This window comes from Bicyclus anynana, chromosome 3, assembly GCF_947172395.1.
Source record: "Bicyclus anynana chromosome 3, ilBicAnyn1.1, whole genome shotgun sequence".
In the NCBI taxonomy this organism is placed as follows: Eukaryota; Metazoa; Arthropoda; class Insecta; order Lepidoptera; family Nymphalidae; genus Bicyclus; species Bicyclus anynana.
This window is the reverse complement of record NC_069085.1, coordinates 4,620,052-4,635,049: the sequence shown is the minus strand read 5'-3', so window position 1 is coordinate 4,635,049 and position 14,998 is coordinate 4,620,052. Positions and strand designations below refer to the sequence as shown.

Here is a 14,998-nt window from a genome sequence, read left to right as displayed (position 1 = left end):
ATATATGTAGTACATTACTCAATGTATATTGTATATTATGTGTCTCTGGCCTGAAATAAAAAGATTTTATTTTTTTATTTATTTTAAATTTGTTTTACTCATAACCTATATTAAATAAGGTTGAAAATAATTTACATTGTGCTAAACTGAGTTTCCGTTTTTTTGGCATTTTTTACTCGAGTAGGTGGCAGGTTTTGTAAAAAAATGTGGCAGGATCTGCAAATTTAAGATGGTCACACTGAGTACGAGGCTACTTTTGATTGGTCTTTTTTTAAACAAAACAGTTATTCAAAATATGTATCTTACTTCAATACAAATAAAGTCTTCATTATTAAAAATTAAAATTAGAAATGTGACCTTACGGAATAAATTAGAACTGCAACCAATGAAAACAGGACGAATTGTCTTTTCAGAGTTGTCAAAACACGTAATGTGTCAAAAGACAAAATTGAAAATGTATTGAAATTTATCGCGGATTTAATACGCTCGGAAAGCATGTTACTTGTGTTATAGTTTAATATATAGTTCCTAGGAAAATAAAATCAAAATGTTAATCGATTCAGCGTATGTGTGTTTAATTTACTTTTTTTCTTCAATACTATTAGTACTCGCTGGACGGGATTACTATAAAATCCTCGGTGTGTCACGATCAGCTAGCACAAATGAAATCAAGAAAGCTTACAGAAAATTAGCAAAAGAATTGCATCCAGATAAAAATCAAGGTGATCCCGATGCATCTCAAAAGTTTCAAGACCTGGGAGCGGCGTACGAAGCATTGGCGGACCAGGAGAAGAGGGAACTTTACGACAGGTGCGGCGAAGAATGTTTGGAAAAGGGAGGCATGATGAACAATAACGACCCTTTTGCTAGCTTCTTCGGTGACTTTGGCTTCCAATTCGGCGGCGAGCCTCAACACCACGAGACTCCGCGCGGGGCGGATATCGTAATGGACGTCATCGTCTCCTTAGAAGAATTATACAATGGAAACTTCATTGAAGTGAGTTCCTTTATTATGTCTTATCTCATATATTTTCTAATTTCTTTTGTTCTGCAGTTAAAAAACAAATAGCAATAGTTTCATCATCTCTTTTGGTTAGTCTCTGTATGTTAATTTGCTTATTTTTAGACAAGCCATTTCAAAGTTAATTTTCTTCATGACTTTTCATAAAAATTATGGTTGACCTAGATAAGGTGTACAGCATAGATTATAGCATAGATATATTTGCAATCTAATAAAAAAAATAGTAATAGATTATGACAGTTTCATTATTAAAATTGTTACTGAAATTATTGCTAATATTCTATTTGTTTGTGTTAGATAACACGGAACAAGCCAGTCATCAAGCCAGCGCCCGGCACTCGCAAGTGTAATTGCAGACAAGAGATGGTGACGAGGAACCTTGGCCCGGGACGCTTCCAGATGATGCAGCAGACTGTGTGTGACGAGTGTCCTAATGTAAAACTAGTCAATGAAGAAAGGCTGCTAGAGATAGAGGTATGTTGTATGAATGAGAGTTAGAGAAATTGGTAAAAAAAAAATATTATTCTCTAACCAGTGCATAGACACCACCCACATATATTTTAATCATAAATCTGCCTCCCTCAACACGTAAGCCATTATATTAAACATTCAAATATCTTATGTTTATAAAAACATTTTCCAATATTGCAAGACAGTATGTTATTATAATTATTCATCTTTAGATTTTAAAGTATAAATCAAATGATTATGATAACTTAATATCTTTTTATTATGTCTTTGACTGTTGATAAAAATTTAATGCTGAAGGTAATCCTGTATTTATGACATCATAAAATATTCTTAAAATCTTGCATATTATTGTAATAACTATTGAAATTTGGATGGACTGTAAGTTCATAAATTATATTCATTTCATATAAATAATAATTTACAACCTTTTGCCTGCTAACATTTGCTGAAATGAGATCTGTAAACATTATTTTCTCAAATTATCTTATTGTTATTTATTATTTTTTTATTAGAATTAAATTCAACATGTTCCTATTTTTTAATTTTTTATTCTTTACGAAATAGCCCTTGAATACAATCTCACCTGATAGTAAGTGATGATGCAATCTAAGATGGAAGCAGTCTAACTTGTTAGGAGGAAATTGAAAATCCACCTCCTTTCGGTTTCCACATCACATTATATTGCAAAGCTTTTAGTAGTTTTTGCAGACAAACCAAAAAATTTTATCTTATTTTGTTTTGCTAAATTTTAAAAACTTTTTATAATTTATAGGTTGAGGTTGGTGCTCCAGACAACCACAAATTTAGATTAAGAGGTGAAGGTGAACCTCACATGGATGGAGAACCTGGCGACTTGGTGTTTGTGTTCAAAACAGAAAGACATCCACAGTATACACGAAGAGGAGATGATTTGTACACAAATGTCACAATATCTTTACAGGTTAGTAGTAATACTTTATATGTGAGCTAAATGTATTAATTTAGAAAAAAAAATTAACTGGACAACTGGAAGGTAGATCATATTATTATCATATTATGTCAGCCATGGTTAAAAATTATAATATGTCAACCATTAAAACCCGTACTGAATTATTAAGCTTCACATTACATTAAAAAATGTGTGTCTCCACAGTCAATACCTATAAATTTACCACTAAGATTAATACCATTTTATCCAATAGACCACAATTCACCAGGTTTCAGTCCAAGATGCTGAGAATAATTGCAAATGCACCCTGGTTTGTAACTAACCAGCAATTACACCATGACCTATAAATAAGATCTGTAAAAGAAGAAATAACACACTATAAAAGGCTACAAGAACCGCCTAGATAACCATCTAAACATACTTGCAACACAATGAAGAATGAGTCCAAATTCTAAAAAGACTAAAAAGAAAAGCTCCTGCTGACCTTTAATAAAGAAAAGTATGCTCATGTCACTGGATGTGATGCTGTTCAAGTCATGACAACATACAGACCATTTGCTGAATGTTTTTTTGTTTTGATAACAGATTGCAAAGAAAAAACACCAAAAATATCCAATAACCAACATAATTATAATTTTTCAGGATGCATTGACTGGGTTCACCCTCGACTTGGTGCACCTGGATGGACACAAAGTGTCGGTGTCTCGCGACAAGGTGACGTGGGCGGGCGCCAGGGTCCGCAAGAAGGGCGAGGGCATGCCCAACTTTGAGAACAACAATCTGCATGGAAACCTCTATGTCACTTTTGACATTGAATTCCCCAAGAAAGACTTCAGTGATGACGAGAAACAAGGTACAAACTATTTACACATTTTAATTTTAAAACTGTAGATTTTACCCTATGATAAGCTATTGCTTAGCTTAGGGCCCTTGAGTTGGCTGCCATGCTGTGGTATGGGTACGTCTTTTACTATCATTTGAGATGGAATATTGAGAGGTTTTAGTGTGCATAACCTCTGCCCCTCTTGATATCCACACAAATAAAAAACATGGGAATATGCACTTTTTTTTTTCTCCTTTTATACTGTTACTCGGCAATCTGTCATTCGACATTGGGCCGTTCGTCTGTTGGTTAGAGGTTATGGGTCATCAGAAGGAGTAAGTCCTTTAACAAATCTCCTATTATGCTGTATTCTAGCTATTTTTCTTGGCTAGATTTTGAACACTGTTGCGTTTCAGTCTGCAAAAAAGCAGGCTGCCGTCTCCTTCTAGATTGTTTGCCAAGTCATTGACATGCAGTGCTAGTCGCTCCTGATATTTAATACTGTAGCACTGTATTTCCTGTCTGACTGTCTTAACATTAAGATCACTTTGGACATTCTTGTTACTTATGTATGGCGGGATGTTCATCATCCGCATCCCGCCATACATAAGGGAATATGCACTATAAATATTATTCCAATACTGAACTCTTAGCCAGGGCCAGGCTTCCCTTTCTATTGGAGGAGATTTAGATCTACTGTAGTGCTACAATACAGGTTGACAAAACAGTAGAATCTCAGTTTATAACGGCTCCGCCCAAAGCCAAGGGCTGACCAATTAGGACCAACTGCCTATTATGACATGATTACATGATGAAGTTTGGTTTCATATAAAATCTGTTGTAACAAAGTCTGATATAATCACTTTGCTTACAGTGACATGTCGCACATGTTCATTGATTTCCGACAACATTCCACATGTGGCTTGTTTATTTTCAAAACAATGTTTTGAAACTCAATCTCAGTGAGTCATTGACAGTTGAATCACAAATTGTTTTAAGTAAAAGCCTATGTAAAAATATCATCTAAACATTGTAAAGCATTTAAGATTGAGGTGAATAATATGCAGAATACATAATGGAGAATCAAACTCTTATAATGAACAATCTGTAATTTTAAAAACATGAATCGGTTAAGTAATCCTTAAATTCAAATGTTTTGAAACCATTGCTTTAATTGATAAAGTGTTTAAAATCACGAGAAAAGTAAAAAAATAGAATAATGTGTTTGTCTATTCCCTTTGATGATTCCACTTTTTTATTATTATTCTTTACTAGTTAGCCCTTGACTACAATCTCACTTGACGGTAAGTGACGATGCAATTTAAAAGATGGAAGCGTGCTAACTTGTTAGGAGGATGAAAATCTACACCCCTTTTGGTTTCTACACGACATCATACTATAACGCTAAATCGCTTGGCAGTACATCCACTGTGTAACAATCAGTACTAGACATACTGGGCAATCCCAAACTGTACCAACAACATACAACCCAGATGCAAAATAAGTTTGCACTACAAAAATTAGGTCCATAGTTACTGACAATTTTTAACATCTTTTGTGCAGTTTGCAGTTAGGAATTAATTGTTTAATACTGTTTTTTAATGACACTAATAATTGTCATTTGTTCCAGAACTGAAGAAAATATTACAACAGTCACCAAATAACAAAATATACAATGGACTATAATACAGAGACAGTCCAGACTGCCAGTTTATTTATTTAAGTAGTGAAATGAATGTGTTACAGTGCTGTGTGAACTGTGTGTGTGATTAAATTTGTAATTTGACAATTGTTTGATGAATTGTAATTGATTTGTTTGAGGTGAATCAACGCAACACGTAAATGCACACCATGTATGTTATAATGATTGTTTTGTTATTGTATGTTATATTGAAATAAAACATTTTTTATATTCAAACAATAATATAATTTCAAATAATTCTGTGATCTTATAATAAAGAAACAGCCTTTCAATTACAATTTACAAGTAAAATAACGGTTTTTTCTTTTTTACATTTTGTAAAATCCTAACTAAACTAATTTTACATACGATTATGTAGTTACATAAAATAACAATTTTCAAAAAAGTCTTTATTTATGGCTTTAAAAGTTTTCTCTATGTATATATAATATTACTTTTATAATTTAGTGTACAAAACATAAGCAACAGCACATATCAACAGAGATGTAGAGTAGAAAAAAAATGGCAATTATACATACTAATACCTAAAACCTATGTCTTTTGAATTAGTATTCATATTTGTAAAATATTATAACCCTTTGTATGTTGTAGTATATAAATTTATGATTACACATATTTTTTTTGCATTATGATTAGAGTTAGAACTTTAAGTTTAAGATTCTTGTTAAGGTCATATAAAAATAAGTTGCTCTAAAAATGAGTTTGGTTACTTCTTATTTATAACATCTATGCTAAGTTTTAAAAATTATATAAAACACCAACTGACACCGCGCGGTTTCACCCGCGTCATTCCCGTTTCCGTAGGAATACGGGGATAATATATAGCCTTCCTCGATAAATGGGCTATCTAACACTGTAAGAATTTTTCAAATCCGACCGGTAGTTCCTGAGATTAGTGCGTTCAACCAAACAAACAAATAAACTCTTCAGCTTTATATTAGTATAGATTTTGCGCATCCTAAAATCTAGATATAGGTATCCTACAATCGATTGGGTATAACAGTCAGTATAAATCTTTAATTAGTGAAAAAATTAATTACAATAATTTTATCTGGGTGACCGACAGGCTTTTTGCTCGGTATTTTCATTATTTGGTATGTTTTCCAAACAACAAACAAGCTTTTTTCCTAATTCGTATTTTGTTCCCGCCTCATGCTTGCCTAATTCGGTAGATAACGCAGTGCAGCCCACTGTGTTGCATGTACAAGTTTCATTTATGAACTCTTAACTCGTCAACTGTCGGAATCCAAATAAATATATATTTTTTACTAGTGGACGCCCGCGACTTCGGCCGCGTAAAACTCGATGTAAACTTTAAACTACCCCTACCTCTTGAATTTTTCCTGTCACCTTCTCCTGACAATAATAAACACATTAAAAAAAATAGTGAATTCGGTCCAGCCGTTCACGCGTGATAGCGTGACCAAGCGATTTATCTAATGGATTCATTTTTATAAATAATTTTTAATTTTGCCAGTTTAATTGTGGCAATACACGTTTTTGGCAATAGCGGTCACATTATCTGACTATAATTATTCAATATCCCTTTATTATTGCGCGCGAGTCGAGATTCTAGGGATCGATACTAGGGATCGGAGTCGAGATACTACTAGTCTGGCGTAGTGCACGCGATTTACGCGCGTATTTCGAATTCGCGCGATGCTTGTGGACGCGATGTATTGATGTCTAGTACTTCGACAATGCGCGTTTGAATTCATGCGATACGATTCGCGACGAATTCGCCCCTTCTGGACAAGGTCTTAAGCGACTAGACAGGCGTCGTGCGAGTGCGGCGCGTGCTCGGAGTGCGGCGCGGCGGCGGTCTGCAGCACGCTGTTGACGACCGCGCGCGCCAGGTAGCCCAGCGACACGCCCGGCGCCGCCGCCGCCAGCGCGCCCGCCTCCGCCACGCCGCTGTCCTGTACCGACAGATCAGTGAACTACAGCGTCCAGCAGCAGCGCGACCGACAGCCCCGAGGTGGCGACGGTTCATTACCTTAGCGTAGGTGAGGTCGGCGTCGTCCAGCAGGCGGTCGAGGTGCAGCGGCTGCTGCAGGTACAGCTCGGGGTTGCGGCGTAGGATGGTGGCCAGCACACACAGCAGCTCCACGCACAGCTGGCGCCGCTCGGCGGACGGCACGCGCACCAGCGCCTCCTCCACCAGCAGCGCGAACGACAGCTCCGAGCGCGACATGTTCACCAGCGTCGGCTGCGCGGGGATGGCGTGGCCCTGTACGTCGACATCGTCATCATCATCAACCGATCTTCCTCACTGTTGAGCCCGAGTCTGCTCGCGGGGTTACGCAAATAGTCCACCGCGCTGACCCAATGCGGATTGGCAGACTTCACACACTTAGAGAGTTAAGAAAATTCTCAGGTATAAAGATTTCCTGCCGATGTTTTTCCCTCACTGTTTGAGGCACGTGATATTTAATTTCTTAAAACGTTGGAGAAGCATGCCCCGGACCACATTCGAACCTACGCTCTCCCAATCAAAGGCAGAGTTTTATATCCACAGGGCTATCAAAACTTTCTTGTCATTCTCATCAGCTGATACAAGACAGAACGTAAAAACTTTCCAGCACAGCCCTAAGTCTGCATCCAGCGACTCTGTCTGATAACCAGTCCTAGTAGGGATCGATCGCGCTTTACGATGTAGGATCACCATTAGGACAACAACGCCAATGATGGAACTATGTGTGGGAACAAATATTACTCGCTATTGCTATTGCCTATAGAGAGCTGCACTTTTCATTATACTAAGTCAATATGTTTGGTTCCTTTAGAAATCTACTTTCCGCTGTCCATCGCCTGCTATATGACTTTAAGTCTCTGAGCTTCCTTATGATGCCCAAGTACAAAAACGTTTCAAAAATAGTTACAACATCAAATAAAACAAACCTCAACGATGATTCCTTTGGGAGTTCGCAAAAGAATGTCCCAAACTTGCATATAAAAATGTTTCGGCACACGGCATAGGCAGCCCTCCAACCGGCGCCGCTCTAAAGGCGTTAATCTGATAAAAAATAAGATCTCGGAAATTAAAACGTTAAAAATTAATCTCTTTATTGAAAGATGAGGTCTTGGAGATATACAACTCACTCTTCAAATACCTTTTACGAGTAGCTTAATCTTTCTGTTAATTAATGGAAATTATTGAAATGTGCAAGAGCATTTGCCTCAAGTTGATGAGGGCAAAGGCAAAGTAGAACGTGTGAAGGGTCTTTGGAAATATACTCTGTTAGCTATTTGTTTGCTGTTAGGCGGTTATGGAAAAAAAACTGACTAGTTAAGACTACAAAATATCGTTAACACAGAACTTGATTCATTACGATGACTACTATTAAACGATTAAGCACATAGATCTTTTGTAGGGTTTGTGAGGGACCGTCTAGGTCGCCTGTAACTAGTAGCTCATTTGTACTCTTAAAAGGTAAAATAAGAGTAACCCTATGTCTTCGGTTCTCGTGCGTGATTGCCAATTCATCAACCCTGAAGTGCATCAGCATCCTGAAGTGCAATCTCATCATCAAAGACTTACCCCTTTTCTTCAGCCCAATCGGACACTGTAAGCACTCTCTGCAGAAGAGTGCGCAGCTTGTAGGGGGAGAGGCTCTCCAGCGTGGCATCAGCTCGCTTCTCTTGGGGGAACAGCTCCAAATAGATACGGATGGCCTCCAGCACCCAGCCCACACGGATTTTGAGGATACCGCGGAACATGTCAGGATTCGTGCCGATTAGACGACCGCAGTAGAGGACTATTTCCTATGAAGTAAAATTGTTCGATATGACGTTTTTTTAAATTTTTGTATTCTTTACAAGTTAGCCCTTGCCCTCAATCTCACGTGATGGTAAGTGATGCGATGATGTGAGTAATCTAAGATGGAAGCGGGCTAACTTTTTAGGAGTAGGATGAAATCCACACCCCTTTCGGTTTCTACACGACATCGTACCGGTCCGATTAATCGCTTGGAGGTACGTTATATTTTATGATTTCACAAGCTGCATGACTGAGTCTGTGTGATACAGGGAGTAAGGCATAACAACAGTAAGAAGATAATATGCCCGTAGTAAAAAAATATGGGTTGTCAAAATTCATTGACAACCCATATTTTTTGAGAACGCATTGTTGTATGGACGACGAGGACGAGTATCCTCTCAGAAGAATAGGGGTTAGGCTAATAGTCCGCCACGCTGGCCTAATGTGGATTGGCAGACTTGACATACATAGAGAATTAAGAAAATTCTCAGGTATGCAGGTTTCCTCGTGATATTTTTCCTTCACCGTTTGAGACACGTGACATTTAATTTCTTTAAAGCTCCGGACCGTTTTCAAACGTATGCGAGGCTCAGACCAATTACCTTCTATTAAACTTGTATCACACTTAAATTTACCAACAAAATTGGCTGTCGTTTTTTGAGGGGGACGAGGTAAAAAGGGCAGGCAGGTTTTTTCTATAGAAGGTAAAAAAAGTTTAAAAACATTGGCCTGAGACGCGAGGTCATATGCACTAAGCTTTTATTTACTTGTATTACTGTACAGTCACATTCAGATGTCACAAAGTATGAAGGGTAGTACCTGTTGCAGCACAGCGCCGATGATGTCGTACGGCTGTATGGTGGAGTACATCACCGACTGGATCTCGCCGGGCGTCATGGGCTTGTCGAACACCGTCTCCTTACGCCCGATCACGCCGACTGTCAGCTACAACAGTTTGTTTGAATACTATCATGAAGTGAATGAAGTACTGTATGCAATTGAAATACGATGTAGCCTATTTGCAAAACTGGCTCATGGCTAACCAAAATGAGTAGGGTGAAAAGTAAAATTTTAAAACTATAGTTCTGCTATGTATCATTCTTTTGCGTAATGTCTATTCAGACAATGATCTTAAAACACCCTTGATAATTTTCTATTCTATGAATTTAAACAGCCATTTTCATAATATAATTTAAAACGTAGCTCCTATTCGTTGAAGTATATATAAACTGGACTCTTATACAGGTTAAGTATTTCTTTTCAAAAGAATATTTGCCGTACCATGCCATATATTTTTCTTAATATGACTAATATTCCCGTTCCTCCAAGTAGTCGGAAAAGACTTTGTTAGGAGTGGATAGTGGTAGTGAATGGAGGACAATAGTCCAGAGGGCGAGATCGAACCACCACCTCTCGGTGATCAGTCCAGCCCCTTTATCACTGAGCTGTTGAGGCTATGTATTTCCTATATTTAAAGTTACACAGATGAGATAGTGTTACCTTATAAGTAACAAACTGTGCAAATTAAGGTGTTGGTTCTTAGCTTATGCTCCGGATGACAAAAATGCTACTCACAATAATGCCCAGGGGTCGCTAAATTCACAAAATCTTCAATCTGGTGCTGGTCATAAGTTTAATGCCTGGATTGAACGAGTGTTCTCCAGTGTTACATTAAAAGCTCCCGCAGACATACGACAGCAAGTTGGCCGACAATCTCAGAGTAAACCAATATAGGTATAGTGATATATAAGAACCCGATCCAACAAATTGGACACAAATCACATCAGAATCCTGATTTCCGAAAAGTTGTCCAACTAAATTGTAAAAATACGCACTTTAGTCGGCCAACTTGCAATTGTATGTCTGCAGACCCTGTAGGTACCTGCTTGCCGCTGACGAGCACGGTGGTGATGAAGGGGCTGATGGAGTCCACGGTGTGGCTGAGCAGCGACGAGCAGTAGCGCACGGCGCGCCAGTGCCGCAGCACGCCCGCGCTGCCGTACAGCCCCTTCAGCGCGTCCAGCGCGTGCGTGCCGTTCACCTGACCAATTGCGTCGGGGTGAAAACAAACCAGGCTAAATGTTGACTAAACGTTCTGTATCAGTCTTTTTATTTCGCTCTACCTATTCACTCAACCAATCATAATGATTGTCAAATTATGAGATGAATCTGCATAAAACAATGAGTGTTCTTTAGACCACACGACTGAAGTAAAACTTCTTTCACACATGATTAACATAAGCGCCATCTATGAGCATCAGGCATAACTGCATCGCAACTGGCTTTTGAAGTGTACAAAAAGGGATTGTTTCAAAGTATTATAAGAACACCATTTACTGGTAGTAGTAACAAGCTGTTTCACTATGCCTGTAGATGGCAACAGGCATCTTAAAAGCCTCCCCCGATTACACTTTCGCCTTTCCCCCTTTAACTTTTATATTACTTCAACACCAGATCTAAACAAAACCCTACACTTCTTGTAATCCTTTCGACTTGTAGGTTATTGTTACCTCATACATAGGTCCCTCCCGCTGCATCAGTATCCCCCACAGCTGGCACTGCGCGAATATGTTGCTGGTGGTGCGAAGAGCCGCCACCACGTCGGGCGTGGACCTGTGCTTGTACTCCTCATAGTCCAACGCCTCTTCCTTGTACGTGAGCGTGCGAGGGACGTCCGTCAGTGACTGGTAGCCGATGTAGTCGTGCTGCAGCTGCTTGAACTGCGTGAACATCTCCGATGGGAAGTCACCTTGACTCATGAAGTCGAGATGCTCTGAAAGCAAATATGAGGCATGTGTCGTCACGAGCCGAGATAGTACTAATTGTTCCGTGAGTTAGGTGGGGAGTAGTGGGAGGTCGAATTCTAGCTATATAGGCGACTAGCTTATTGTTGTTGTGGCGTTCGATCCGTCCACACCTTTTGTTGGATAATTTTTTATGGATTATTTTAGGATAGGAGAGAAGGACTTGAGTAGAGAAGGGAAGTGTTAACTAATTTTTAAAAGACTTTTTTAACTCTACATCCATAGCTCACATGCCCGGAACTTCGCTCTAGATTTTTCTCTTCAATTCAAGGATTAATTGGTAACATTCTTGGGATTTTTTAGACCTGATAGGCTTTTATTCAGTAATTGTGTTTTGCTCAAATGCCAACCCGTCTCCGACACGTGCATGTTCGTAATGTAGCTGATGGAAGATACAAATAATAGTTAAACGTTTAGTGTAATAATGTGCCACACGATGCCAATACCAACTATCAATTGTGCCTCTGGTGGCCCGACCACACCATTGAAGCGTATCAATCTCTTTGAATGGCCTACAAGGCCAGGCCAAATTGTAAAACTACCTTTTCTCTATCCGGAGGCGATCACTATCCTATGTCTGTAAACAGCTTACAACTAAGAGCTCACCTATACAGCTGCTGGAGATCAAGTTCTGCAGGCGGCCGAGGCGCACCTTGACGCCGTCGCAGTGGCCCTTCTTGAGCATACACACTACAGCTAAGAGCTCACCTATGCAGCTGCTGGAGATCAAGTTCTGCAAGCGGCCGAGGCGCACCTTGACGCCATCGCAGTGGCCCTTCTTGAGCATACACACTACAGCTAAGAGCTCACCTATGCAGCTGCTGGAGATCAAGTTCTGCAGGCGGCCGAGGCGCACCTTGACGCCGTCGCAGTGGCCCTTCTTGAGCATACACACTACAGCTAAGAGCTCACCTATACAGCTGCTGGAGATCAAGTTCTGCAGGCGGCCGAGGCGCACCTTGACGCCGTCGCAGTGGCCCTTCTTGAGCATACACACTACAGCTAAGAGCTCACCTATGCAGCTGCTGGAGATCAAGTTCTGCAGGCGGCCGAGGCGCACCTTGACGCCGTCGCAGTGGCCCTTCTTGAGCATGGCGAACAGGTCGAGCATCTGCTTGAAGTGCGGGTCGCGCATGTGCTCCTCGCGCACCAGCAGGCACACCGTCGGCCGCCCCGACAGGCGCCAGTATCTGACCGACACGCACAATTTGTAACAACACTTCAATCAATCAATCAATCAATGTATTGCTACGGAGAACCCTTTTACTAGAGACATAAGGTTCATAATCGCTCGCCCATATCTAGTTGTTTACAATTTGAGTTGGTTACGATCTTTTGTTATTGTTATTTGTCGAATTTCGTGGAACAAACAACACGCGTATAGGCGTTACCAGAAAAATCTAGAAGTTGGGGCAGTTGACTTTCAGTAACAGCATTTAGTTGCAGAAATTCGCTTTTAAGAGTAATGCATCTTTGAAGTCGGTTTAATTTTTTTGTTAAAAAGATTTTATTGATATCTGTGTTGATGTAAAAATTAGGCAAACTATATCTTGAAAGAGTACTTACTTGCCAACGAATTGCAGCTCAGTCTTAATATCATCAATGAGCAAAGCCATATCTCGATACAGATAAAACTCTGAGACCTCGAATATCAACGGGTAACACAGCACCGTCATACCACACACCCTGTATATCTGAAATGAAAAATACGAGACATTTAAATTTAAACAAACATTATATCTGCGCAATATTTCTAATTTTCAGTTGGAACCTTCTACAAAGTATTTAGTAAATTATGAATGAAATCGGTTAAATCGTTCTAAGTTATGTCGTGAATAAAGAAAATAGAGATTCCTTATATTTATTATAATATGTAACATAAAACACATTAACAAACTGAACGTTACATAATTACTCGTACATGCGAAAGCGAGAGAGATTATCTGTATGTTGATAGCAATCTTGATGTCAATTTGTTTACATTCCTTAACTCGTCTCGTCAAAAAAGTTATAGCCACGAAGTTTTTAACCGACTTCAAAAAGAGGAGAGATTTTTTTCTCAAGATAGTCATGCTGTTATCTATATTAGCTTGGCAAAATCGTTCGTAACACTCCCGATGAACCGCGCTGGCCGGGAGGGGGGTAGCTATGCCCCACGCGCACAATAACACCCGCGTAGTCCTTCGCCCCCATCGCCCGCATATCATGGGAATGTCATCAACGAACTTGCCATGCTATAGGTCAACTGCATATTGTACCTTACTTGTACCAAGAGAGCCGACAGGTCTAATGGGTCTCCCAGTCAGCTTCAGCTTGCCGCACACTCCCAGCTCGCGGTACACGTGCACCAGTTGCGTGGAACTGCATATCTATAGAATAATTAATTATTAAACACTGCTACTTGTAGCTTCGACTACGTCAGTGCGTGCTTCGTATAACTTGATAAAAGCAGAGGTCTGCATATCAAGCTGTTGTCCCTTATTTTTTTTCAATTTGGTTTTTGCGACAAGTCTTTTGGCGTTTGGCGCACTCAGTATACATATATGTGTCCAAACTTCTAGTCGACTCTGAAGTTGCAACACGCCGAACTACGTATTTTATAACCTCTATAAATATTGATTTAGAACTTCTCAATAAACATTTTTCTACTTCCGATACAATTGACAGTACCGAAAAGGAGTCCATTCTTACCACTCTTTCTTCTATACCAACACCAGATTTTCTTCCGTTTACTTTCGAATCTTTTACCGAATGTGATGTTAAGAAGAGTGTTTTGTCTATCGCTTCGAATGCTGTTGGTTCTGATAGCGTAAGCCGTAATATGATTATTCCTATCATTGATATTATTTCCCCAGTTCTTACACATATCCTCAACTATTCCATTTATTCCAGTGAATTTCCACAGGCTTGGAAGAATGCACAAATTATTCCTCTTCCTAAAAAAATTAGTTCCACAACGTTTTCTGACTTCCGTCCAATTTCTATTTTGCCGTTCCTTTCTAAAGTCCTTGAAAAACTTGTCTTCCAGCAGTTATCCGTATTCTTAAACCGAAATTTACTTTTAAGTCCATTACAATCTGGTTTTCGTCCTGGTCATGGTACGGTTACCGCTTTGACTAAAGTTACTGACGATATTCGTTGGGCGATGGATAATAGACAACTCACTGTACTAGTTCTGCTTGATTTCAGTAATGCTTTTAATTCTGTAGACTATGACATTTTGTTGAGTCTATTACGCTCTATTAACATATCTCCATCGGTTATAGACTGGTTTCAGAGCTACCTCAAAGGCCGTAAGCAGCGCATTCGGGTTGATGACTTCTTTTCATCTTGGTGCGATGTTACGGCAGGGGTACCTCAGGGTGGCGTGTTATCTCCATTACTTTTCTCTATCTTCATTAATTCGATCACTCAAAATATAACTTCTCTTTACCATATGTATGCAGATGATATCCAAATATACCGCTCTTCATCTCTTGAGAACCTAAA

General features: G+C 39.4%; 2 protein-coding genes across 6 annotated transcripts in view; one reads left to right on the top strand and one right to left on the bottom strand.

The window, feature by feature from the left end:
- The first annotated feature begins 416 nt into the window (after window positions 1–416).
- On the top strand, window positions 417–5,239 carry LOC112055552 (dnaJ homolog shv). The gene is made up of 5 exons (XM_024095724.2): window positions 417–997; window positions 1,319–1,495; window positions 2,265–2,432; window positions 3,063–3,273; window positions 4,874–5,239. Exons 1-5 carry the CDS (start codon window positions 548–550, stop codon window positions 4,927–4,929), a joined length of 1,062 nt encoding a protein of 353 aa, XP_023951492.1. The 5' UTR covers window positions 417–547; the 3' UTR covers window positions 4,930–5,239.
- A 145-nt stretch (window positions 5,240–5,384) lies between these two features.
- The window catches only part of LOC112055555 (probable phosphorylase b kinase regulatory subunit beta), a 24,616-nt gene continuing 15,002 nt past the window's right edge, over window positions 5,385–14,998 (bottom strand). For 4 of the 5 annotated variants that reach the window (XM_052891039.1, XM_052891037.1, XM_052891038.1 and 1 more), the window contains 10 exons: window positions 13,768–13,878; window positions 13,076–13,203; window positions 12,524–12,699; window positions 11,216–11,478; window positions 10,588–10,746; window positions 9,525–9,650; window positions 8,487–8,710; window positions 7,847–7,961; window positions 6,942–7,175; window positions 5,385–6,864 (listed from right to left, as the gene is read on the bottom strand). In XM_052891039.1, the coding sequence (XP_052746999.1) occupies window positions 6,706–6,864; window positions 6,942–7,175; window positions 7,847–7,961; window positions 8,487–8,710; window positions 9,525–9,650; window positions 10,588–10,746; window positions 11,216–11,478; window positions 12,524–12,699; window positions 13,076–13,203; window positions 13,768–13,878 (1,695 nt within the window). In that variant the 3' untranslated portion in view covers window positions 5,385–6,705. Of the gene's footprint in view, window positions 6,865–6,941; window positions 7,176–7,846; window positions 7,962–8,486; window positions 8,711–9,524; window positions 9,651–10,587; window positions 10,747–11,215; window positions 11,479–12,523; window positions 12,700–13,075; window positions 13,204–13,767; window positions 13,879–14,998 lie in introns of those variants that run through there. The other variant, XM_052891042.1, reaches the window with a different exon arrangement.

What these genes read in the sequence shown, in the direction of transcription:
- LOC112055552 (XM_024095724.2), top strand. Translation starts at nt 548, where the DNA reads ATGTTAATCGATTCAGCGTATGTGTGTTTAATTTACTTTTTTTCTTCA. An exon ending in ATGTCACAATATCTTTACAG is followed by an intron (nt 2,433 to 3,062) that starts GTTAGTAGTAAT and finishes ATAATTTTTCAG; the next exon opens with GATGCATTGACTGGGTTCAC. An exon ending in CAGTGATGACGAGAAACAAG is followed by an intron (nt 3,274 to 4,873) that starts GTACAAACTATT and finishes CATTTGTTCCAG; the next exon opens with AACTGAAGAAAATATTACAA.